Source organism: Dipodomys spectabilis, unplaced genomic scaffold (genome assembly GCF_019054845.1).
Source record: "Dipodomys spectabilis isolate Male_0828 unplaced genomic scaffold, ASM1905484v1 ptg000021l, whole genome shotgun sequence".
Lineage (NCBI taxonomy): Eukaryota > Metazoa > Chordata > Mammalia > Rodentia > Heteromyidae > Dipodomys > Dipodomys spectabilis.
In genome coordinates this window covers 1,811,727-1,824,744 of record NW_024870698.1, presented here as the reverse complement: position 1 = coordinate 1,824,744, position 13,018 = coordinate 1,811,727, and the positions used below count along the sequence as shown (strand labels likewise).

General features: G+C 36.4%; 1 protein-coding gene across 1 annotated transcript in view; it reads left to right on the top strand.

Moving 5' to 3' along the window:
• Window positions 1–13,018, top strand: part of Tapt1 (transmembrane anterior posterior transformation 1) — a 55,953-nt gene that overhangs the window by 24,853 nt on the left and 18,082 nt on the right. The window contains exons 3-4 of the mRNA XM_042674776.1: window positions 1,146–1,264; window positions 11,752–11,914. Coding sequence (XP_042530710.1) covers window positions 1,146–1,264; window positions 11,752–11,914 — 282 coding nt within the window. The remainder of the gene's footprint in view (window positions 1–1,145; window positions 1,265–11,751; window positions 11,915–13,018) is intronic.

The following is a 13,018-nucleotide window of genomic DNA, read 5'->3' as shown; positions in this document are numbered from 1 at the left end:
ACAATCCAACTGGATCGAGGCCCATTGCAATGACTTTATTTTAACTAAAATCACAACTTTAAGCAGTGTCTCCAGGCAGTTAGAACTTTTAAAATATGAATTTGATTGAAGTCACAAATGCATGTTGGTAGGGCAGTTTTTTGACTGCAGGCGCATGGATGTTATGATGTTACGTATGTGGGGCTTACCAAAAGTCACCAGTGTTAGTGGCTAATTCAAGCCTCCAAAAGGCTCCACCCTTATCCTATGAAGCAGAGCTAAATATAACAGGCAAAAGTAAAAAAGAAAGCACATGGCAAGTACACAAAAATTAAAGGGGAGGTTAGTAAGAGTAGTTGTGGGGATAAAAGTAAGGCCTCTGGAGTACAGCATTTCTCAGTGTACATGGAAATATGTCGGTCATCCATTCACCTATTTGGAACATAAACAGTATTTTTACTATCTGTTCTGATAAACAGGAAATGGTGGAACAAAGTTTTTATTTAAGTTTTATCTGAAGGGTTTTCTATTATCTCTTTTGTGTGTGTAGTCATTGTGGGCCTTGAACTCAGGACCTGGGCACTGTCCCTGAGCTCTTTTTGTTCCAGGATAGCTGCTAGCGCTCTACCACTTTGAGCCACTGCCCCACTTCCAGTTTCTTGGTGGTTAATTGGAGATAAGAGTCTCACAGGGTCTTTTCTGCCTGGGCTGGCTTTGAATTATGATCCTCAGATCTCAGCCTCCTGAGTAGCTAGGATTACAAGAGTGAGCCACTGGCGCTCAGCCTTCTGTTTGAGGAAGCCCAGAACTCCACATGAGTTCATCAAAGCTATGGCCAAGGGCAACTTGTTTTTTGAGTAATTGAATGAAAGATTCTGGCAGAAGCATAAACTCGAACTTTGAGAAAGGACATAAGTTCAACAAGAAATCTGTTCACTACTTATGTAACTGTAACCCCTCTGTACGCTGCCTTGACAATAAAAAAAAGAGAAAGAAAAAGGACTATCACTAAAATGCAGCACATAGTGAACGTATTTAAATTTTTCTTCCCTAGGCTAAATGTTGAAATTAATTTCCCATAGAGTTTAGAAATTCCCTGAGAATTTGCAATTCTTATCTATATTTAAAAAAATTTCACTTTTTTTCCCTCTTCTTTTAAAATGCAGCTCATGTTTTTTGGAATCTTCCTGTGCCTGGATGCATTTCTGTATGTGTTCACCCTGCTCCCTTTAAGAGTGTGCCTGGCGCTATTCAGGCTCCTCACTTTGCCTTGCTATGGCTTAAGGTAAGTTTAAGAGCATTACTTTTTTAATATCTAAGCTGTTTTATTATTTTTATTACTTACAGAGTTTTTAGAACAGTTCATGGTTTTATTCATAGTGTGGCCTTTAATGGGAAAATTAATTCTGCTTAATTTTTTAGTGGATATTAAATAATGTACTTAATTAAATACTACCTATTGTTATATATATATTTTTCAAATAAGATGTTTATTTTTAATGTATTAATGTAATCTTTTTAATATTAACAAAGCCTTACTCAGTATGCTGTTTTCTTTATTACTATTGAGATCTCAATAAAGTCATGGCATTTTACTTTCATTTTGAACCGAAATGGATGTGCAAGGTTGTGTAGCAAAGAAGAAAGGGCTGAGGTCTTAAGAGGCAAGGACTGATGACCAGGTTTCTAAGGGGCCTGTACCTTTCTGCCGAGCTATGAAAGGCCTGGTTCTAGGCCAGGGAGGGAGATGGTTGGTAGCATGAGAATCTGCTAGGAGCTCTTAGTATAGCTTTCTTCTCCAAATCATTTAAGAATCACTGTGTTAGTGCCCTCTGCAGCCTTCATGGTAGACTTTAGTTGAGACTCCTGATGGAGTCAGCCCAACCCAACTAGGACTAGCTAGTGAGGAGTAGCAACCACCTGACTTCTCTGTACCTATTTCCCCACAGCTAAAAAGAAAATATTAAGAGCTCAGTGTCTTTGCTGCAAAGATTGTAAAAAGAATACCCACTGTGGTTCCTGGTTCATAGTAGGCCAGAACAAATACCAATGTCTCTCTCTTTCTTCTCTACCAGAACATAAAAATGTTAAGCTTATGTGAATTTTAATTTCTTTTTAGTATTAAGGTGGAAGTTTGGAGTTTATAGTTTTCTTTCTTATACAGTTACATCAACATGCCTCTTCTCTGTGTAGGAACATTACTAGAAACTTTGTTGTTTACTTTTTTTTTTTTCTTTTGCCAATCTTGAGGCTTGAACATGGCCTGGGCCTGGTCCCTGAGCTTCTTTTGCTCAGGGCTAGTACTCTATCACTTGAGCCACAGAGCCACTTCCAGCTTTTTCTGTTTATGTGGTGCTGAGGAATCGAATCCAGGGCTTCGTGCATGCTAGACAAGCACTCTACCACATTCTCAGCCCCTATTTTTTACTTTTTAGCATTGTTGTCTGTGTTATGTTTTAACATGGGTCACTTTTCTAAATATATTTATTTTGAAAAAGTTTTAAAATACTGAAATAGACACTAATTTGTGAAACTTTACTTAACTATAGTAACTATTTCATGGGTTTTAAAATCCATAATTAATTTAGCTCTGAAAATTGAGATACAAATCTATTGGTCCATATGCAGAATTATGTTTTATTTAAAATATTAAGATCACAGAATAATCTCCTTTAAAGTAGAAAATGAGCATTATGAACTCTTCCCAAAATTAATAGGATCATAATGATTATATTTTGAAAAACAAAAATCTTTGCAAGATTACATGGAATAAAACAATAAGAATTCAGCTAATGTTGCTTTATTCTATATTTCTTCGCTTCCAGAATTACATTTTTTGTTAATCACATGGGAAGATCTTTTAGGAATTTAGCCACCATCTATGTTCTTTTTATAAAAAAAAATTGTATTTTTATTTTTCAAATCAGATGATTATTTTTAATGTATTAATATAATGTATTATACTGTACTATATTCATATAATGCCTTTGATACTAACAAAGCCTTACTCAGTATGCTGTTTTCTTTATTACTATTGAGATCTCAATAAAGTCATGGCATTTCACTTACCTTTTTTAGACGACCAAAGCAAAATCTGGTAAAAACATGGCTAAGTTTAACTCTTAATATTTGACTACATAAAGAAGATGGCTACAGGGAACTTTAGATAAGGCCACAGGGAGCCAAAATACTTGACATAAGATAACTGATACAATGTAAGGATATGTACATCTACATTATGAGCTGTCTTTCTTCTTGATAGCCCTTTCCTCACCAGTATTCATACTCTAGCCAGCTCTGTGAGAAGGATGTCCAGAGCACGGCAGGCTCTGTATGGTCATGCACTTGCGATGATAAAGCAATAAAACACCGAAGACTCTGCCTTTGGGCATGATTTCTGTCTTGGGTGATCAGCACACTGATGACATGCAGTGACTTGTCACTGTTTCTAGGGTCTTTTTGTGGGTTCCTATTTTACCACCCATCTGTTCAGTCGCCTGAGTGAGCTGCACTCAGGGTTACTACTGTGTGTTCCCTGTCTCTTGGAGGAGCAAGCACATAAGTAGCACCAGAAGAGTCTTTCAGTGTTACTTCTGAATATGAAAGGAGATCTTGCTGCAAACCAGGAGACTTAAATCCTGTTCCTCTTGTTTGCTTGAGTGTAAGTGATGATGGCTCTTCTTTCCAACCTTTTTTCTAATACTTTTAAGATTTTTTTAAAGCACATACAGATAATTACTTTTTTAAAATAGTAGCTTGAAGCACTTTTCTATCTAAATCTCACATTTAAAAATGTTTCCAAAGCTTTGTAGCTAAAATGACACTAGGGGGCAGCCTTATTCACGCTTTTAACATTGTACTCTGCAGTTTACAGTAACTGTAAAAGTTGCATTTTATTCTGTCACTCAAATACGTATATGCTATGTGAAGCATGAAAAACAATTAAAATTATGAAGCAAAATTTCAGCAACCTTGAATAATTCTATGTGAGAGGTTAGATTATACAATGATTACACAGACTGAAAATGTAATAATAAGTACTAAGTATTAAAGTACTGCTTTTAATGTGCTAGTAGTGCCTTTAATATGTATATCAAATTAAGTAATTTGTGTTTGCAGTATATAGACACAATTTTTATTTTCTTAGAGCAATTTAGAAAATGATTTTAAAGGCACAGCTTAAAATGTATGCTAGTGTAAAATGTTACATTAAACAAAGCTGATAATATTAAGTCTGAGACCTCTCAAGTGTTTTAGGAATAATTAATTTTCCAAAATGATTATTGAAAGGTTGCCAGATTTTATGATCTTGTAGCTTTACTTCCAATGTTCTCTACATCTATAAAGATTATCTTATTTGTCTTACCTATAATTTTATCATATTCCATCTTTTTCAGCAGGTAAAAAGTGCTCTTTCCTTCAGTCTGACTTTTTTCCCACAGGGATAAGAAAAAAAAAATCAAAGAAGTTGATTTTACCCATTTTCTAACTCTCAGTCCATAAAAAAAAACAAACTGACCATCTTCCTAGTTTCTTCTCTTTTTTTTTTCCCAAAAAAGGGGGAAATTCTATTTTTTACATTAATCACATTAACATGAAAACGATTTGTAGTCTCTGTACTGTTTCAGAATTGCATCAGTGAGAGCAGTAGTGTTAGCTTCCTTTCATATTTGATACAAGTTCTGTCTGGTACCACAATTCTCAAAGGCTTCCTAAAGAAAATAGACAACCTCCTACACACACCTCAGAATTTTCTGCTTTCAAATTCAGTCTTTGAAACAGTTTCTAAATCCTGTCAACTTGCCCTGGTTGTTGGCTTTGGTTTTGGCTTTGGCTTTTTGTTTGTGTTACTAAGTGAAGAGACTGCCTTTCAGAGAGTGAGAAACAGGACCATTCTGAGCCACCTCTTATCAAAGTCCCACCTTTCCATGATTGCCTAACTAGCAGGGCTCCTCCCACTTTTGTTTCTGCTATAAGTTTGTCCATATTGGATTTCTGCCCTTGCTGACCCCCAAAATACTCAGTGAAATCTGTTAATTATCTTGATAAATCTACCCCTCTGTGTTTTGTGAGAGAGGGAAAGGGAATGAAAGATTCAAATAAAGCATGTGGATTCTTTAAGAGAAGGTTCATTTATATATTTCTTAGCTTTCTAGATAGGTCATTTTAGGAAAAGCATTTGAGAAACCATTTACATTATAATAATCTTTGTTATGATATGGGACATAGAAAACAAAATTATGATTCATTATGCGAGGTTCTTGTATTTTTAGGAAGAATGATAGGATTTTGTTTTTTCAGAGAAGTTGATGACTTTGCTAGTGAAGTGTCGACCAAATTTGCTTGTAAATTTACAAGTAAAACATAGCCAATTGGTTATTTATTAATTTGCCTGACATTTTTGTGAACCTCATTTTTCCTAAAATCTATGGTGGTATTTTGTGCTTTAGACTTCCCAGTCACATTGAAAAGTTGAAGGAGATTATGGAGAAAAATGGTAAAATATGAGTATATCAAGAATTGATAGTTATTGTTGAAAAGAAGTCTTTACTGAAACATTTCAGACAGTGCTGAGTTGAGAAGGTGTTAAGTCCTAAATGCTAGAGTAAATTTAAACTGTTAGACTGGATAAAGTAAAACATGTACCAGCCAGTATTCTGATCACTCACTTCAATTTTTGACATAACCCTTATTTGAGGCTTCATTGACATTTTTTTTTTCTGTAAGAGGCAAGAATGACCTTTTCCTTTGAGAGTTGGCCCCATAGAAAACTTACTTCCCAGAACTGTGAATTTCAGATTCTCGACAATTTCTTAACTTATGGTTTCTTCATATGCTTTACTTCTTTCAAGATAATTCTGCCCCAAATTAACTTCATATATGCATTATAAATAGGGCTTTCTCTTTCCAGATGAAATTAAATTAAGCCTTGCTTCTAGCCTAGGTGACAAATGCCACCATTAGTATACATGTAGGGAGAGCTCTTGGTATCTTTCTCTGGGGAAACAAGTTTGTCTGTTCTTTCCTCTTACCAGGGGCTTATCGATTAAAAGCAGGTGTATTTGTTATACTGGAAACACCAGGTATTATTGTCCCATGTCTCCTCACCATGCCGCTCTAAGTAGCGTAGCAACATTACAACCGTCTCTCTTTCTTTCTCTCTTGTAAATCAGACCGAAGGGAGGAGCACTTTCACTTCTTTATAGAATGGAATGTGGTGGCACAGGGACTCCTTGTGGTGAGTAAACCCTGATTTTTCCTTCTATATCCTTGGCCAAATTGACATCAGTTCAAACAAATACTAATTATATGCAAAATCAACAGTGTAGGCAGGCATAACCATTTGGGGATAGAGACATACTGAGAAATTCAGTTCCCTGTCTCTAAATAGCACCTTTACTTGTTTGTAAAGCTTTGGCCATGTTTGTTTAGGAAAGGTTGACCAGGATTTCACCTAACATGAGAACCAACCCCTAAAATGATCATTAATATATCACCCCAACACCACAGCCGCCGGTTGAGATTGGTTGCTCCCATGTAAACACCTTTTATTTTACATTATTCAGATATTGAGTATAGCTTTATAAAACACATTATTTCTTTCTAAAATAATTGAAAAAGTTTTAAGGGAAGATTCTAATCATTCACTTTAAGTGCTAATTATTTTCCTAATATATCAAACTTAAAATTGAAAATACTTTGTTTCCCTTTTTAAGGAAAACACCTTGATCTTTCTGCTTTATTCCAAATTACTTTAAAATTATAAAGGTACTTCTCTTTCAGAAAGGTGAGCCATGTTAAATATCTTATTTCAGTAGTGCTTGTCAGTCTTCATTCTTCCAATTTTACTGGATATATTTTGAAATAACAGAGCGATCCAGTCTTTATTTTATACTGAACTAATGATACCCTGATGTGTTTTGACACTGATTTGAAATTAATTGTGCAGGAATTTTCCCATTTATTTTGTTCATTTTTATTGAGAAAAAAACAAAAACCTTCCTTCCTGACATTTTTATGTGCTACCAGTCTTTAATAGCAAACTGCTAAAGACAGAGAGAAAATCCTACTCATGATCATCTTTCTCTAAATCATAATTCTGTTCCTATAAATCTTGAAGTGCTTTAAATTATAAATTGCCAATTATCAAATTTTCAATTGTAATGATCAGTGGAAGTATGTATAGGGATAAAAACGTAAATTGTAGGGAATGTAGAAAAGCTTGGTTTCTATAAGGGTGATTTAATTTTTTTAGTTCTGTTGGATTTTTTTTTTTTTTTTTAATTTTAAAGTGCTGTTGGGTGTTTTTTTTTTTTTGTTTGTTTTTTTTAACCTTATTATAACATGCAGCCAAATCACTGATCTGAACTGATTCAGATTAGTGAGATTTTACTTTATCCAGCATGTTGCATTTGAGATTTTCTGGCCTTTGCAAAATGAATTGCCAGTAACTACTATTGAATAGCCGTTTATATGAAGAACTTCAGCTTAAAGATTACTCTGAAGCGGATTCCAGGTTGATTGGCAGGGCTGTAGATAATCGTCTTAGAGTTTGAAATGCTTCTCAGATTGTCATCTAAAAATATCCTGGCAGAGAAGGAACAAACACTGTGATTAGTTCAAGTTGCTTTAACTAGCTAGACTTACTTGTGAGGTTAGGCCTTTTCTTCTACGGGCTATGAAAAGTATGGTTGTCATGCAAGATGCCACCTTAAAAACAGGTTTTTAATTTTTATCTTTACTACCCCAAGGGTTCTAGTTTTATTTTTTTATTTTATTAATACTTAATTTTGAAAGTCACAGCTCCATAGCAACCACTTACTAGATTAGTACTGGAATAATAGGCAGGTGGCAGAGTAGCCAATGAATGGATTTTGTCCTTTGTTTTTTAATGTATTTTTCAAACTGAAGAATACAATGAGAAGTATAGTTAGTTTTTAACACAATTTTTTTTCTGATGATTATATATAGTATTAAATTTTACTGAAAGATAAAAGGCACAGAGTTATTGATTTCTCTAAATTTGGAAGTTTATTTTTTAAAAGTTTTGAAGATGCGTGACAGTGAAGAATCTGTCTCTGGAACCAGATGCCAAGATTCCAATCCTGCTCCCCCAAAGAGTAACTTACTGTGCGGCTTACAGGCATGTGCTCACTACCCCCCCCACTCCCCACATCACCTGTAGAACTGGGTGGTGAAGATTATTTCCCTACAGGATCCTAGCAAGCTCTAAGGTGATTCCTGAGGAGAGCCTAGGATATCAGTGCCTGCCATGTAGTAACTAAACTGTAGTGTAGTTCTTACAACTTGCCTTTGTTTTTCAACCTGGCTTAATACTAGGTAAAATAAAACTAAAGTTGTTTACGTTTCAACTTCTGTATTTTAGCTTATCTTGAATGAAATGTGATGTTGTATTATTTTGAATATAAAATGTTTGGTAGACCTAATTGCTACCAAAGGTTACAAATATAATCTTCCAGCTGGGCACTGGTGGCTCATGCCTGTAATCCTAGCTATGAGAAGGCTGAGATCTGAGAATCACAGTTCAAAGCCAGCCCAGGCAGGAAAGTCTGTGAGATTCTGGTCTCCAATTAACCACCAGAAAACCAGAAGTGGTGCTGTGGCTCAAGTGGTAGAGAGCTAGCCTTGAGCTGAAGAGCTGAGGGATAGTGCCCAGGCCCAGAGTGCAAACCCCACAACTGACAAAAAAAATAATAATCTTCCTTTGTATATTTAGCAGCACATTGTTCCTTAGTTGCAAATATGTTTATATAGAGAGAAATATATTTGGACATATATCAAAGAGCCCTTTATCTTAAATGAAATTACATTGAGATTACTTAACTAAAAAAAAGATAAGACTGTAGTACCAACAATTGTAAGTATAATTTTCCACTTTAATAATTATCAGGTCATTTTAGTATCTAACAATGTTACTATTTTTTAAAAATTGTACCTTCCAGTTATTGTAGCATTTAAGATACAATATACATTAAGACAAAGTATTTCCCAGCCCTGCCACCACTGCCATTTTGCATTAAGGACTGCCACATACTATAGGCTGCTCAGCATCTCTGGCCTGTATACACTAGATGCCAGTAGTGCTCCCATATCCCAGCCCTGACAAAATGATGTTCCTAGATGTTGCCATACATCTCCTTGCCTCCATTCTGAAGGATAGGGGAAAGGATTTGTAAGATTTTCACAATGGAAATATATACATATATATCAGTTTATTATTTTCTAACAATTTGTTTCTTACTACTGTACTTTTAGTTCTTATCATTTTATTTAATCCATAAGTTGTTTCCTGTAGTTCTTTAAAGTCAAATGTCCAACTATTGGATTTATGTGGTTTTCAATATATGCTGAGCTATGCCCGTGCATCTAAGGAGGAAAAGCAACGCCACTGCTTCTTAGGGGAGTCATGGCAGGCGCACAGCCTGCCCTCACATTTTGTTTCCTGTCCCCCAGGGGAGACAGACAGTTTTAAGGCAGGACCTAAGATTGTTCAAAGTATCTCCCTCTGTGTGTATCAGAATTAGAAATGTATTTCTCTTGTCATAAAGAACAGGTCTCCCATTCCCAGTCTTGTATGAAAGGAGGGCATAATGTTATCATTAGGTAATCCTTGGCAGACACCTGTGCTCAGGACTGGGTGTGGGAGACAGGAGATAAAGGACTCTTTGGTCTCTGTGAAGAGAAAAGGGCCAGGATATATGTGGAAGGAGAGGAATGGTATTGGAGAAAAGAGTGTCACCAGAACAAATAGTAGGAGAATAAGTCTTCTGTGTCCTTGACGGACTTTTGCCTACGGTCTTAACATCACTGTTTTTCCTCCCTGTTCCCACACTGTGGTCTAACTTAAACAAGTTCTAACCTATCTCCCATTTAGGCTCAAAGGAATGGCTTCCCCCTACTTGAGGTTCTTCCTAGATTTGCTTCTCTTCCAGACTTGCACGTTTCCATATTCTGTAAACAATCCACTAAGTTCATTAGTAACTTCAGTGTACACTATAGAAAACAAAACGCAGTTCTGTAACAACTGCTTACAAAACCAGTACTACATTATCAATACCATGTTAAGCTGTGTCTCAGAGAACACTTTGGAAGACAGCAATTCCAGGTTGATCTTTGGAGAAAAGCACCTGATACAAATCTGGACATGGACTGGAAAGAGCTCCAGAGCATAGGTGGCCAGTAATACAAGCCAGCAAAAATGAGCGGGTGGCTTGAGACCAGTGTCTGAGAAGTTAATGAGGTGTTTGGAGCATTGTCACAGCTAGCGAAAGCCCATAGGTATTGTAGGACCCTGCAGCTCCTAAAGGAAATACTCGGTCCTTGCTGTTGAATGCACATCAGGTACGAGCTGCCAGCACAGAAGGCTGTCGTGAGGAATCAGCCTGCTGTGGACATAGAGAAAAGCTTTCCCTTCTTGCCACAGAAATTGTATGTCCAGTAAAAGAACTCCTACATTTAAAAACAATTTATTGTTAGCATAAAGATGATGTGCACAGGGGGAGTTCCAGTTATAAACGTCAGGTAATGAGGACATTTCTTTTTGGACAGTGTCACCTCTTCCCGTTCTCTGTTTTTCCCTCCCATCCCCACCCACAAGTTTTATAGTTCCTTTTGAACATAGTGTTCCATGTTAACAAATATGTGTCCTTTCACAATTTAGATTTAATTTTTCATACTCTAATATCAGAAATAGGAAATGCTTCTTATTAATTACAAAAAATAATTTTAAGTCATGTCACAGAGGACTGACCTATAAGAACTATTACTGGGGGGGCGGAGGGAGGATGGGAACGGGAAACAAAGGAGGAGGCTACAATGCTTGATAAAAAATGTACTCATTATTTTGCCCATGTAATTGTAACCCCTCTGTACAGTATTTTCACAATAAAAAATAAATAAAAATTTAAAAAAAGAACTATTACTATAAGTCAGAACAACTAGATATGAGTTTATAAGAAACGCAAATAATCCTTAAATATATGAAAAGAGATGTTGAGTGTCCTGGAACAAAAATACTACTGAAACACCCCAGATATTGTTTTTCGCTCATGTGATTGGCAAAAACCTAGAAGGTAGTCACACACTGTTTAGATACACGTGGACTGCTGGCTTCCTGTACCATTGCTAACAGAAGCATTATTGGAGGCAGGGTCCCTAAAGGGTGTGTCATCTGTTTCTACCAAATGTCACATGACCTTAAAACCCGGGTTTAAGAATTTCTCTTACGGATGCTCTTTAATTCATGAGGCATAACTTATATATTGTGCCATAGTTTGTAGTTACAAAGGACTAGAAATCTGACAAGGGTGTGATGATAAAAGTGTGCATCTAAATGGGAGATACCCTGCCACCATAAAAATCAGAGTTCTTTCTGAATCAGCATGGAAAAATTTGTAATGATGTTAAATAAAAAGCACCAAGTGTAGAAAGCATTATGTAGGAAGCATTACTAGACCCCAGGGCTACAAGAGTGCTTCCAGACTTGTCACCCTCATGGAAAACAGCTGCCTTAAAAGTGCTCTACAGCAAGCACTTGGCTCAATGTGACTGTCCTGGCTTCTAATTGTAATTCTGGTTTAACTTGGCTGAAATTTTTATACTATTAGCAAGTAATTCCTCTTGTTTGTTTGAAATCTTAAAAGAGCAACATAATTCTCGTTGTTTTGTGCTGATGTATGTTCAGTAAAGATGGCTTATTTTGAGGACTCATAAAGTAAAACTCATATTTTTGTTACTTGTTGTATGTTTCAGGGATAGGCGTGTGCTTCAACCTGCCCAGGTGTGTGACATTTTGAAGGGTGTCCTTTTGGTGATCTGCTATTTCATGATGCACTATGTTGACTACTCCATGATGTACCACCTGATACGAGGTCAGTCTGTCATCAAGCTCTACATTATCTACAACATGCTGGAGGTAAGTGCACTTGCTACCCTGTCACCAGTCTACCTGCCAGCTTCACAGACTTGGCCCAAGCTCACAACTGCAAGTCTTCCTTCCAATATACAAAGTGCCTGGGATGGAAAATATTTTCCTAATGATTCTTGTAAAGGCACTTCTGGCTTTGCCATCACTTGGGAAGCTAGTGGGGGCTGGACAACCTGTGTTTCTAATGAGGTGATGCCTAGGCTAGGAGACATTTAGGGGACTAGGTCCTCCTAGCAAGGTGTTTCTTGTCCCATGCGGTGAAGATCCCTGCTGCCTGTACATTTCTTAGCACCCCTCCAGAATGTGTACTGTCACAGACTAAGCAAATCTGTTTCTCACATGATGGCAAACTTATGTGTACCTTCAAAATTTTTGTTGGCAGTTTAAAATTTTGGAGTTAAGAAGTGAAAGATATGATTATGTCTGTTTGATATAATAAATTATATCAATTATAAATTGCCTTAAAGTTTGTGCATGTTTGCCCCGTTTCTAAGCTCATTGCTTCCTTCCTTGCTGCTTCCTCATTCCTTTTCCTCAATTTTTCATCTGTAAAGCTGAAGTATAAAAGGTGTTTTGAGGATTAAATGAAGTGATTACACAAAGTAAGGCATGTGGTTTCAGCTTCCTAGTGAATAACTCTTACTCGGTGAACATTTAATTAGCACCTGCCATCCTACCTGCTAGAACACTTGACCTTGAGGATCCAGTGGTGAATAGGCTGTTCTCATAGAGTGTATATTCTGCAATTGGGAGACAGACAGTAAACAAGGTGTTCCTAGATAATAGTGTCTCATGAAAAGGAACAGGCAACAGAACCCACAGAATACATAAAAGAAGGAAAGTGCTAGAGAACCTCTCCTACAAGGTGGCTTTTGGCTTAATCCTAAATGACATAAGGCCTTCCTTTTCTTTTTCATTTTTGCCTCTCTGCTATTCTGAGTTTGAAGAGATATCTTTAGGAAGTCAATCTGCATATTATATACAAAATACAGCTGCATTGTATACAAATATTAGTTGCATGTAGAATGAATCATGATAAATTTACCCTGAAGACTGTTAGAATCCTGTTTTACAGGAACCATGAGTTTGACG